Source organism: Drosophila willistoni, chromosome 3R (assembly GCF_018902025.1).
Source record: "Drosophila willistoni isolate 14030-0811.24 chromosome 3R, UCI_dwil_1.1, whole genome shotgun sequence".
NCBI lineage: Eukaryota > Metazoa > Arthropoda > Insecta > Diptera > Drosophilidae > Drosophila > Drosophila willistoni.
Window position 1 is genome coordinate 11,839,191 of NC_061086.1, and position 13,858 is coordinate 11,853,048.

Genomic DNA, 13,858 nt, shown 5'->3' on the forward strand with positions numbered 1-13,858 from the left:
ATGGGAAAAAATGACTGTAACCTGACTCTGTGGACTCTCAGAAAGTACAATAATTTAAGCAATGCTACGTTTTATGATTATCTTGCCGTTTACACAACACGCACAAACACAAACGTAAAACAAAAAAAAAAAACAAGTATATATCTTAAAAGAAAACTCAAAACAAAAACAGAAAAGGCACGCAGCAGGAGCAGCAGTTCAGGTCAAATTCTCCCCATTCGAGATGAGATTGCGTCGTCGCCACAATTCTGTCAATGCCCAAGAAATAATGCCCATTGCCATGGCAATTTGATTTTTTTATTATCATGATTATTACATTACGATCGTAAAAGCCCTTTTACCTGTACCTTTCAAGTGTACGCTACGGTATCTATCTATCTTTTTTTTGTATGGGGAGAGTGGAACAAGTGCATAATGCTGCATGGGTGACGAGTGAGTTTTTTCTTTCTTACCTTTACCTATGCTAATTAGAGCGACGGCCTCGGCCTTGTTTTTATGCGCATTTTGTTGTCGTTTTTAGCGTGAACCTAACCATTCGCCAGGCCGAGTCGAGGCGATCCGTTTTAGTTATGTTTTCTCGGTCGCGGACGTTCGGTGGCCCGGTAAATGCATAAATTTTCTGCTTCATGTCAAGCAAAAGTGCATAAATAATTTATGCAATCAACTTTCATGGGAAAAGTTGTAGAGAAAAACGTTAAGCGGAAATTGGTATTGAGTCCTGGGCCAAACCGAAATTCGACAGGTGTCTGTGTTGTTAGCGTGTTCAAAATTGTTCTAACTGCACTCCATATTGTAATAAGAAGGCCAAATAGGTGATCATAGCGGATAGAAAAAATAATGTCAATTCGTTGGAAACATCAAAAAGACCCAATGGTCGTACACGTAGATCATTAAAATGCAAGCGATTTAGAAACATTTCCATCTAATGAAAAAAAAAACACAATTAATTAAGACCTTATACCTTTTGAAAGGTAAAAACTTACATCTCTATGTTGGTGTTTGGATTGATTTACAAAATAGGTCTCCAGACTTAGTCGACGTATCACTCGAAAGTTACTCACAGCACTGTGCACTGCTAGAGTAAGAAGTAATACATCAACAAACATCTTGATGAGCAGACCCCATAGATTTAAATTACGAAAACCATTGCGTATTATAACGTCATAGGAGATCAGGGCCATTGTCGATAAACTCTGTACCAAGGTCAGAAAGAGTGGTACTTCAAAAATTCGCTGAAACTTGCTAGAGATTTCTTGTATCTCATCGTAAATGTCCAAATATTCCTCTAAGCGTAATCTCATGGCTCTAGATTCACGTAGACTTTGAGGTTTTCCAGAATGAAACTCCTTGTAGGCAAACTGATTGAGTTTCGAGTAGAGGACACCAATGCTTAGATAACCCACAAAACAAGCATGCATTATCATTGATGTTCCCACCGATGTATAAATGTCACACAGAATGGTTAAAATTGCCATTGGTGTGACCTTTAGATGAAGCAAACAAATGATATAAGCCAATGATAGCAATTTTGTACTTAATAGTATCATCTCCAGTCTATTTCCAAAGCCATTATTCTGTCCACCAGATAATACATGTATTCTGCCAAAGAGCCTGAAGAATCCATTGACCAAATCTATGATCTTTTGATGGTAGAACAATTGCAACACAAAGATGCAAATCGTACAGATCAGGCAACCCAGCAAACGCATTTCAAACAGCATCGTCAAATAACCATGAGAGACACGTAATGCCCATACCCCATAGAAGTAACAGTAGAGGGAACTGCATAGGAATCGGGTCAACAAGCAGAACCATTTGAACCAGTTGCGTTTGTAGGCCACCAGAGGAGTACAATCGGCTTCGTCATTTCTTTTCACACCAAAGCTAAACACGCCAAAGAAAGCCGAATAACGATACATGAAATATAGCAGACGACCCGATATTCTGCCAACATTTTCCTTCCACCGCCACTTGCCAGACATGACTAAACCAAGAGGGTTGTTTGAGTTTATTCTGTGAATAATTTCGATGATTGTGAGTGGCAAAGCAATTATATTGATTGCTGCAAATGAGGTTTATCTTTGCCAACGATATTCATATAGATACTAAGCAAGTGCATTACACTAAGGAAAATTGAATGAATTGACTAAATATAGATGAAATTATTTTGGTAAACATTTCATTTCCAAATAAATTAGTTAATCATTTCTTTAAATTTGTTTTAGCTTGAAAGTCATAGGCGTAATCTGTTGAGAAAATTTGGTATTTTAATTAAGTTTTAATAATGATTTTTTTGAATGCGCAATCTTAGCTAACATTTGGAACACAGTTTCATCAGTTTTTGTCTTGATGATTAAAACGTGATTCACGTAATACGTCATTTAAAAATGTCTCTTCCATATGCTTGAAATGTGATAAGTGTCTTAAATATGACTCAAAACTGATTAAGGCAGGGAACTCTTTAGTCCCGGCTAGGGTATCATCTACGAATGGGTTATATATGTCATTCAAATTTCATTTAAATCAGCAAGACGAAATTATAGAAATTATTTATACTATTCCATATTAGTAATTACAATGAGCGACAAAATTCATCAATTTGTTTCAATTTTATTCAAAATCTTGAAGGCTTGAGTAAACTAAGATCGACCATTTATTCCTTAAATATGCAAAAACCTTTATTTTTTTTTATATATTTATGTAGACATTTAGGCATATGTATGTATATTGAAAATCGATAATATAATTTTCAACAACTTAACTCTTTTTATCGTTACCAAAAGCTGTAGAAACTATAGCCAAAAAACTGGAATTTTAGTCTTATTGTTCTTTTTTTTTTTGTCATTGATTTTATTTAATTATAATGTGATTGGGCAGTGATTGTCAATTACAGCCAATCTTCCTACTAGGCCTTAAGCTATGATTTTAAAATCAATCACTAAATCATATTGTCATTAATAAGTGACGATAAATCTCACTATACTTCTGAACAATATAATTAGTCATCAGAGACAGTGCCCGATTAACCAATGCGACGGCATTGTAAAAAGATTTTTGATGACAGAAAGTTTGATCTATTGTTTATTCATTTGCCAAATAAATCAGCCTAAGCAAAATAGTTAAAACTGTCCACTTAGACAGAAATTTCTAAATGTTAGTCACGCTAATTATTAGGTAATCGTTTCAACAAGATAAAAAGTGCCAAAAAACAACAAAAATTCCAATATACCTCAATTTCATGAAGCTCTAATTCAATTTATAATGTGTTCTTCCAATCTATATTAAAATCTATAAAAATCTATAATATATTTTTTGACAATTTTATCATCACTGATGAAATTAATAAATTGATTCAAAAACCCAAACGTTTAAAGGACTTCAAATATACAATATGGAAATATAGAATATAGAAATTCAGCGAGGCAACGAAGTCTATTTATTTTTAATCCGATTCTGATCAACAATATCTCATTCGACGGAATATTTAATTCACTATCTTTCGTAGTTGAATTGTAGATATACTTCATTAAGAATTAGTGGCGTAAAATGAGGTCAAACAGGAAGACCATAAAAATACATACAAAATTGAGCTTTTCAATTCGCTCTAAATTGAACCCTGGGCAAAGAATATATGTCTCAAACTTTTTGCGGCCACTGTAATTAAAATTAAAATGTAACTTTTTGAAACCGATTACTTATATTTCGTTGTTGTTCTATTACCTTACTAATTTCTTATCAGATTTTGTAATAGATTGTCACAGATTTAACCAGAAAATAAATATATTTGCAACAAACATTGTTTATGGTTTTATTTGTTAATTAAATTTCAATTGCAACTTGCATTGTATTATAAATGTGAGATAAGTTATCAAGCCAGAGAGAAAGAAAAGAATTAGCTCATTGGAAACCTCAAAGAGACCCAAAGGACGTACACGAAACTCGTAAATATTTAAGCGTAACAAAAAGGTTTCCAGCTGGAAAACAGATTAGTTTAGATTCAGATTCATTAATAATAATAAATAACCACAACTCACCTTGAGATGCCATTCATTGTGCTCGCTGACATAACAATTCTCCAGACCAAGACGCCGTATTTGACGGGAACTGCTTACAGCTCCGTGAACTGCTATGGTGAGGATTGCAATATCCAAGAAGAGTTTGGCCACCACAAGCCAAATGTAGGAAACAATTGTCCTCGAAAACATTATGGCATGAAATGAGACCATAGCCATGACAGAGAAGTTAACCAATACACTGAGCACGAGGGGTACATTAATGAGTCGATTGAATTCGCGACCAACACTTTGAATTTCATCATAGACGGCGAAGCACTCGTCCAGGCGAAAGCCCATAGCCCTCAAATGTCGCCGATTGGGGCATGCATCGTGAGGTCGCTCCAAAGCGCGCAGTTGGCGGCGTAAATCGTGGCGTACATAGCTATTAAAATCGGCAAAGAGGGCACCCAGACTGAGGAAACCCACAAAACAGCTATGCATCACCATGCCAGCTCCAAGTCCGACAAATATTTCGCACAGCACCGATGAAAAGGTAAGAAGATCAGACGAATGAAAAAGCATAGGCCATTCGCACACGAGCTCATGGAATATGCAAAATGTCTTGATCAGAAGCAGGACCAATTCTCTTACGCCACCAAATCCTGTCTTATCCTTGCCCCTCTCCGATAGGCCACGGACTCGTCGAAAGAGTCGCAGAAATCTATTCAACAAACGCAATAAACACTGACCATAATAGATTTGCATCACAATAATGCAAACGGCACACAGCAAACAGATCGTGAAACGCAAAACATTGACCATCAATTCAAAGCCACCAGAAATAATTCGTATGACATTCCAATAAGTGTAGCAAAACCAAGAGCTCAACATTAGACGTAGAATCAGGCTATACCATTTCTGCCAATAACAATTGTCGGCCATCCATATACTTTTGCCCTCAAAGCGATTCCTTTTAACCGCAAACGGGAAGATTCCCAAGAAACGGGCATAGAGCAAAGTGCAACGCAGGATGCTAGCCGAGAGCGTGGAAACGCTGAGATTCCTCAAGATACCGAACATGACTAACATTCGAAAGGAGTTTAAAAGCCCATATTAATTATTTACTTAACTAATGTCAGCATAGCATAATATTTACTAAAGAAATATACGCAGTGATTAGGTTAATGGCTGTAACTATTATTGTCACGCACTTGGCAACTAACTAAACAAAGTTTTTATTTAGTGAAGATAAAAGAACTATAGTGAAAATCAGTGGCGTATCGTGCCCTTGATTTAGGGGGGGCGAAATCGAGGTCAAAAATTTGTTTGACCAAGTAAAATTTCTTAACCAAACTCTGATTGTCTATCCGACTCGGAGTTTACCCTATTTCACCCCCCGTAGATCCGCTACTGGTGAAAATAAATAGCCCATTTCTTAAGTTATCTAATATATGATTTAAAAATCCATTTCTTAATTAATGAACTATTATTTTAGATGACAAGATTAATAATGTTAATGTCTTGTCTATGCCAAAATTGCATTATACATTTCGAATGGTTAATGTTTATTTCCAATAGTTTACATTTATTTTAATACATTTATCTTCATGCCATATTGTACTATAAAAATGAGATAAGTAAACAAGCCGGATAGAAAAAATATGGTAAACTCATTGGATACCTCAAATAAACCCAAAAGACGTACACGAAATCGATAGAAATTCAAACGGTTCAGAAACATTTCCAACTAAAAATAAAAAATAAAATAAAAATAATGTTAAATACTACTACATCATTTGTTAATAGTTACTTATGTATATTTACCTTTAGATTCCATTCTTTTTCATCGTTCATATAATAATTTTCAAAACTCAAACGTCTTATCATGCGTGAATTGCTTGTAGCGCCATAAACTGTCAGGGACAGTAATATTACATCGATTAGCAGTTTAATGACAACTCCACATAGACTGAGATCAAATTGATAAAACTCCAAGACCAGTTTATAGGAAACCATTGCCATTATAGTCATGTTCAACATTACAACCATAAAGAGAGCAAACTGAAAAATGCGATTGAAGGCATTTCCAAGGCTTTGAATTTCCTCATAGATGGCCAGACAGTTGTCCAAATGATGGCAGGCTTCTTTTAAACGCATCCGACTGAATGAAACATTCAATTCCCGAAATTGATTCCTCAATTCATGACAAATATAACTATTTAGTTCAGTGAAAAGATAGCCAAGACTTAGATAGGCAATAATCGATATTTGCATTATCAAATTGGCTCCGATTGTCAGAAACATGTCATTAATCACGCCCAAATAATCTTTAAGGGTTAAATATTTAAAACGATATCCAAAAACCGATATTTGAACATAACTCGAATTCAAACCAATTACCAATAATAAGAAAAGTTCGCGATTGCCGCCATATCCCATTTGTTTGGGTCGCTTCAATTCACCGACGCGTTGGAAAATTTTGAAAAATCTTTGAACCAAACGGATCAGATCTTGTCCATGAAAATATTGCATAATCATGATTTGTATGGAGCAAGCGAAGCAGCCAACATATCTCACTGAAATCAACATCAAAGCATTGCTATCATCCATACTAAATTCAACTGCACTAAATGCGTAGTAAATGAAACAACAACTCCATAAAAAGCGAGAAATCAGGCAATACCATTTTAGCCAATGGTATTTAATCAGTTGATTCCCTTTCGTTAGGCCAAAAAATGTTATGCCATAGAAGGTGGCATAATAGAAATAAACGCGTAGAATTATTGCCGAAACCTTTGAGGACTTCATTGGACGACAGCGTTCGGAAAGGACTAAAAGCTGCTAGAAAAAAATGCATTACCTACAAATTATCTATACAGAAAATTTTAATTTAATTAATTTTTCTTTCAATTAATCTTTGATTAATTAGTAAAAAAGCATTCGAAAGGGTTTTAAGATAGGCATAGATAGGAATATGTCTATAAAGTAAAAAAGAAAGGTACGTAAAGCACTTGCATATATTCTAAATTGTACTCCGAATCGGTCTTCTGATACTATCTATTTGAAATAATAGGCAAAAGCCTAATAGTCGCCATAAACAGACTAAATACTTTGACTCAAGTGAGTAATAAATTGAATACTAATAGCTTGTTTGACATTAAGTACTGATAAGCATTGTGTATATCAATTGTATGTTGACTTTGCTTGTCTAGTTTCCGAACTCATATAGCATATTGTTTATCAAAAGACAATCTGATCCGAGCCGTGTCTACAAATATATACATATGTACATACATAATTATATTCTACATTGATCGGAATGAATAACAAACATGTAAATATATTATTACGAAGTGAAAAGATATTCTACTTAGATATAGATTGATATAAATATTATATTATATACATATAACAATCGCTTTTTTTAAAAGGGATTTTTTAATCTAGAATTTACAGATATCCTTAATCTTATTTTTTCGTTGAATTCTATACACATATTCAAGAATAAGTCCCTAAAAAAATGTAACATGAGTAAAATTGTTTATTTTTTTGTGGCTTTTGATTGTTATAAATCTGTTTCTTTAAGAATTCTAGCCGTTTAAGTGGAACACTTTAATTAGCAATAAAATCGCATGATCTAATCTGCAGATTGGTCTGAAAATTGGTACGAATATCCTATATATTTCCCTTGGTGACCTAACTTAACATTAACCTTAAGATTTTGCTGTTTAGTATTTTTGAACATTTTTTAAAGATTTAGTAAAAAAAAATAATTCTTTTGCTTTGGACTTGTCATGCAATTGTTTTACGTTTAGTTATTGTTTTGAAATCCAAAGAAATACTAATGAAAAAAATTAAAAAAAAAAGGTTGATTCAAGAGGATCAAGAGGATAAAAATAAAGACTGTAATAATTCCCTTCTCCCTTTCTAATGAGCTTCAAAAACATCAGCTATTCTGGCTTCTAAAATAGAACTACTCCCTTTAAGAAGAGAGTTTATTCTATTATAATATATTTGCTATTCTTTCTTGTGAGATAGCTACTCATTGCCTAAAAGATGAGAATCAAAATATATAATTTCAAATCACGTTCTCAGATCTCTAACACTTGTATAAATGTGTCTCAGTTACAAAAAAGATACATTATTGGCTTGCTGGAGTTCACTCACTCTCCACTTGCTTTTCATCGCCTCACTTTTGCTTTTGATTCACACGCTCACGATCCCATGGCAGTCCAATTGAGTGGAGATACAATCCGATACATACTCCGATCCTGCATTGCTGCCCTGGCCTGTTGTTTGGCCTCACGCTCCTCAAGCTTCGCCATGTAAATGACGCCCCCATTTCATGCTGTACGTGATCTTCTTATGCTTTGGAACAATATATATCTTTTGTGCTACATCTTCTTCTCTCGTCTTTCATAGCTATCTTAGGGCATGTGCACGAATTACAAGCGACCAGGGACCGATTTGCGTCCAAAGAGCTCACAGATCTCAGAGATCTTTCAAGTCTGTCAAGCACAGGGTTCCTTTTGTCTGTCTGTCTGTCTGTCCGTCTGTCTCTCTGGTGGCATTTGAAAGAAAAATTTTCACGTTGTTGAGATTTTTTGCTTTCCCTGTTTTGTTTTTCTCCTACTTTGCTGGCAATTACCGTAACTATGTACAATGAGGGGCAACGGGCCAATTGTATGTGGCACGTATGTACCTACACATATTTTCCAGCATTGTACCTAAAAAAATTTTAAAAAAATTGTGGGAACAATCATCAAAATCAAGAGAAACAAAAGCAAGAGCAATGCTTTGCATGCTGTTGATTTGCTGCTGCAAATTGGCTGGTATTTTTTTGTTTTTTTTGCTTTATTTTTGGGATCTGAAATTACGACAAGCCACAAATGAGGCAAGTCGAGGAAATCATGCGAATCGGCTGGGGCTTGGCCACAACTTGGTCAGCAGATTAGAGCAACAGCAGCAGCAGCCAACCGACCCATTCCACTCACTCTCTTTCACTATTCCATGATATTCTTTAACTTGGCTTGACCTCACATAATGGCCCAGACACGCAGCCTCAAGGAAGGCAGTGAGTTCCGTTTTGTGGCAAGAAGATGAAGAGTAGACGGGGGCAAGAAGTGCTTCAGGGTTGATTGATTTCAATTCCATGTAAGATTTGAGAGAGGTGGTCGACTCTGTACAGTTCTTCCAAATGGCCTTGGCTTGCTTTTCATCGCTTTTCCAGCCAATGCACTTTTTCTCTGTCTCTCTCTCTCTCTCTCTCTCTACCCAACCCCACCCCACCCCACCCTACGATCGACCAACTCTATCTGACATTAATGGTGATTAATGCTCATTGCTCAATGCAATTAAAATTATGTTCTTTTTCTCTTGTATACTATAAATTATTGTGATTTTTCTTCATTCTTTGACTTTCTGTTCGCAGCTTCCCGTTTTCGCTAAGCGGAAGGGGGAGAGAGACAGGGAGGGCAAGCAAATTTTTAAAAAGAAAAAGGCATTAAAAATAAATAAAATAAATGTGAAAGCCAAGAAAAATAGAAAATTGAGAAGCAAAAGCAGCAACAACAACAATGGCTGAACCATGTCGTTGACGTCGCCATCATTTTTATGGCCCCAGCTTGAATTTACCGTTACAACAGAGCCAAGAGTCGAGAAAGAGTCAGCAACAAATCAACAAAGCCAACGTCATAAATTTTTTTTTTTTTTCATTTTCTTTTTTCTGCAGCTTTGAATTTATTGCAATGCGAGTGCAAAAAAGAGAAATAGAAGACTCTTAAGCGACATTTAGATACCCTGTAATTCTAATTAAAGCCGAAAGAAGGTTTTGCTCAAATCTGGAGAAAAAAGAAAGAAATTTCAGTAAGTCTATCTCGTTTTCTCACTTAAATAACCTTAGTGACCATTTCTAACCTCATTTGCACTGCCAAAAAAAACTTTTAACTATACTATATTTTAAAACAAAACAAATTATGTTACTAACTAGTAGGCGAAAGTACCACCGTCTAGATAAGTTACATATGTACGTACGTATAGTATATGTAAATATATGTAGATGTAGTAGAGAGATCTTCCTATCTAGCATTTGAAAAATTATGTTAACAAAAATCAGCTTGCTTAGTCTTTTTTAAGCGCTTCTGATACTATTTTCTTCCTAAATAGAAGAAAAGAATGAGCTCATATGGTACTTGCTATGACAACATTCTAGCGATTGACCTATTGGACAACAGATGCATTCCAGACGGCTCAAACTACCTCACCCACTCGATCTAAATAACCATCATCACTCCCCTTGTCTTAATTAATCTCTACTAATTGTCTCCCGTTTGTTAATGTCTTATCAAATTTGATAATTGTCCTCCTTTAGGTAGATGTTTAATAAAGAATAAAGAGAGAAAATAAAAAAAAAATTTATTTGTATTACTATGACTAATTTAATCAAAAACAGTTTCTTGTAATGATGACGTTATATATGTACATATAAAATTTGTCACAATTTTTAGCCAAATTGACTCGAGAGAGGCTTGATAGACATATAAATAGTCGTGTATTAAGTTTTTCGTATAAAATTTAACTTATGTATGTATATATTTCAACTTTTAGGCAAAAAGACTTGGATTACCCAGGTGAATCTATTTTAAAATGAAACTACATTATCTTCTAAATTGTATTAAAGTCGTCAAGTTTTTATAATCGTATTATTTGACTTATAAGATTTAATTATAATTCTCTTTATAATTCTTTAATTTATATATAGGACATCGAATGAAAAACTTTTTTAAGGAATTTATTGATCCACTTAGTCATTTCTTGCTCAATCAGTATCGTTTAATTTAATAAATATCTCAAATTAAACAAGCACCAAAAAACGACAAAAGACAACCCAAAATTCTCTCAAAAAATAATGAAATTGTGTTACGTAAAATTCGATCTCAAGTATGTACAGCCATATGGACTTATATAAATATACAGGCATATTGGGCATTATGCAATACTTCTCTAGAACCAGAAAACAAAACCAATTAAATAGTTAAAGTTTATTATCTTTAAGAAAGGGACAACTCATGGCTACTTCTTAGCTCATAGCAACTCATGATTCATGTCATGATTTTCTAGCAAGAGCTAAGAGATTAGAATTAAAGTATTCGTTGACTCAATTTGGATTTAATATACCCTAATGTAACCTACTAAAAACAGGGTATATGATAATAAAAACCAAGGCGCAGAGGAAAATGCGGCCAACGCAAATGCATACCTCTATTTCATCTATACACACATATCTCTCTCTCTCGCTCTTTCTATCTGTCTCTGTTTAGTAACTGTATGTGTGTGTATCTTTATATTGCCATCTCTGTCTCTATAAATGTGTATGCGTGTGTGACTGCAGTGCGAGTGCAGCCATTAAAATCTTGAAATTGCATACTAATAACCATACCAGGCCGCTAGTTAAGTGGGCAAAATATGTTGTACATGCTTGTTACTAAATGCAGAGCATGTAATTTGCCTTTTCCACATTGCCATTATTGCAACATACACTCACACACAAACATTCACAATAAATACCTACTTGTTCCTATATTGCATTCCTTATATGCGTGTATCTAAAAACTTATATAAATGTTTGAGCGTTCAACCGTCCCAAAAAACAAAAAAAAACACATAGGAAAGGCACCTAGCAACCATACTAAATAAACGGATCCAAAGAGCAGCATCAATCATCATCATAGTCGTAGTTGTAGTCATCATCATCATCATCATCATCCAGGCTACGCCAACGCCATCACCATCGTTTGCCTAAGGCCCCTGCCGGAAGTGACAGCCAATCTAATGTTAAGTGCCCACTCCACCAGCTACACAAAACTAGATACATATGCCTGGACAGACAAACAGACCGACACATTACAACTAGAAAGCATTTTCTAAAACATCCACAGTGAACTCTCAGTAAGATCAATTTATTATTGATCATCTACAGCTTTATATTTGTCAGAAGTAGTTTTAGCGTCAAAACATTTAGAGCTGGAATAAAATAGTATCAAATTCACTTTGAAGCTAAGAGCTCAAATATATTATTTATATCTTATTAACAAAAATTATGTCATTTATTCTCATTAGATCGTTTAAAGACTCGCATATCCAGGCCCGGATTGGGACCCTAAGGCCCCCTCTATACTATATGCTAATTTCAAACGTATCTTCCATATAAGGGCCCTCCTACCTTGAGGGTCTACCGGGTATTTGCCCTGCGCATATCTCATATCTCCTAAAGTTGTTCTTAGATCAATTTTCATTGCTGATTCCTTTATCAATCGATTTTTGTTTCAAGTAGTTTTTTAGTTGAAGTATTTTTGAGCAGAAATTCCAAACTAAAAATTATCAAAACTATCGAAAGAAAGAATTTCATAACGAATTAAGTATATCTAGACATTTTGTTGCTTTACAAATTTAGCTGCATCTCCAAACAGATTTGCTTTAAATTTTTAGAAAATGTACTTAAAATATATCCAGTCCAAAAACGATAAAGAGATGCCAACTGATACTTGACTTTCTCGAAGATTACAGGTATTATATCCTCTTAATTCTGATAGCAACCAGAAACTTCTCTCTTTCTCGTTAAAATTAAAAACTCCAATAAAAGAAAAATGCTAAAAATCATTAAATAAAATTGATTTGAAATCGATTTCGTTCATAATTTAGCATAATTTCATAATATAGCAATCTAAATAAGTCTGTTGGACTTAAATAAAAAAGATGTAATTAATTAACAACTTATAACAACTTGGCCTATTGAAAAAATTTCGCTATTGACTTGAAGTCATTTCATTTATGGCCTATCAAATATTATTTGCACTAAAACAAAAACTTCTCTCTACTATTGACGACATTTTTTTAACAAAATTAATAAACTAAAGTAAATGTTGAATGCAGAGATTAAATAGACCAAATTATCTTGTTGAAAACGTGGCAAAAACTATTCTAAACTTCCGAGACATGACAAATTGTTGATAAAATTTCAACCCTACTTATATAAATGATCGTAAAACATTTATATACTAAAAGTTTCATTTGGCAGGTGCTTAAATTCATCTTGTGAGTCATTTCGAAAATGCATTCTCTTAGTCAGGCATTTGTTTTAATGTCCATAAAATGAGATTTGACTGTAAATTGGAAATTGAAATGCCTCGCTTTTTGGGAAGACGATGTGTGTGTAGTGCATCCGCAGCCTGAAGCCCTTTTTAGAGTCATTTTCCCTCATTGTTTTTTGTTGTTTTCTCATTCTCTTTCTTTGCATTTTCATTTTCTTTACGCTTCAGGCACAAATCACTCCATTCCCCTCAACCATTTTTTTGTGTAAGCAAATAAAAAAGCTTTTAAGATGTGTTTTTTTTTTGTTTTCATTTGTTTTTTATATTTTTGAGATTTTTTCTCATGTTTTTTGTTTTTGTTGTTTCTTTTCTTTTTGCTCCAAAAGGTAAAGTATAATTTTTTTTTGTTTGCATAAGTTTTACAATTGTTTTTTGTATTTTTTCATTTTTTTTTATGGAAATATACACAGTAATTTTTAATTTGTTGTAGTTTGTTTTTTTTAAGCTGCTTCGAGTTCACATTCTCTCTTTTTCTATCCCAATATGCCAATATACACAGTTTTGGTTGTTGAGTTAAAAGTATTTAAAAAAAGATTTAAATAATACAAGTTATACATACATTTAGATATATATATAAATATATAATTATAATATACACAGGCAAACAACTAAAAGTACATATAATTATTGTAAAAATTTTAAAATTTTGACAAATGACTTGAGAAATAAATGTTTAAAAAGTAATAAAAGATAGGCGCAAAGCATTTTTACAAT

At 33.8% G+C, this 13,858-nt stretch overlaps 2 protein-coding genes across 2 annotated transcripts; both read right to left on the reverse strand.

The window, feature by feature from the left end:
* Nucleotides 1-763: 763 nt before the first annotated feature.
* Nucleotides 764-1,982, reverse strand: LOC6650446 (putative gustatory receptor 93b). The gene is made up of 2 exons (XM_002073629.2): nucleotides 984-1,982; nucleotides 764-922 (listed from the first exon to the last, which is right to left on the reverse strand). The coding sequence occupies exons 1-2, from the start codon at nucleotides 1,980-1,982 to the stop codon at nucleotides 764-766; spliced, it is 1,158 nt and encodes a 385-aa protein (XP_002073665.2).
* Nucleotides 1,983-2,471: 489 nt separating this feature from the next.
* LOC6650447 (putative gustatory receptor 93c) lies at nucleotides 2,472-6,533 on the reverse strand. Its single transcript, XM_002073630.3, has 4 exons — nucleotides 6,396-6,533; nucleotides 5,666-5,742; nucleotides 4,035-4,716; nucleotides 2,472-2,483 (listed from the first exon to the last, which is right to left on the reverse strand). The coding sequence occupies exons 1-4, from the start codon at nucleotides 6,531-6,533 to the stop codon at nucleotides 2,472-2,474; spliced, it is 909 nt and encodes a 302-aa protein (XP_002073666.3).
* Nucleotides 6,534-13,858: the final 7,325 nt, after the last annotated feature.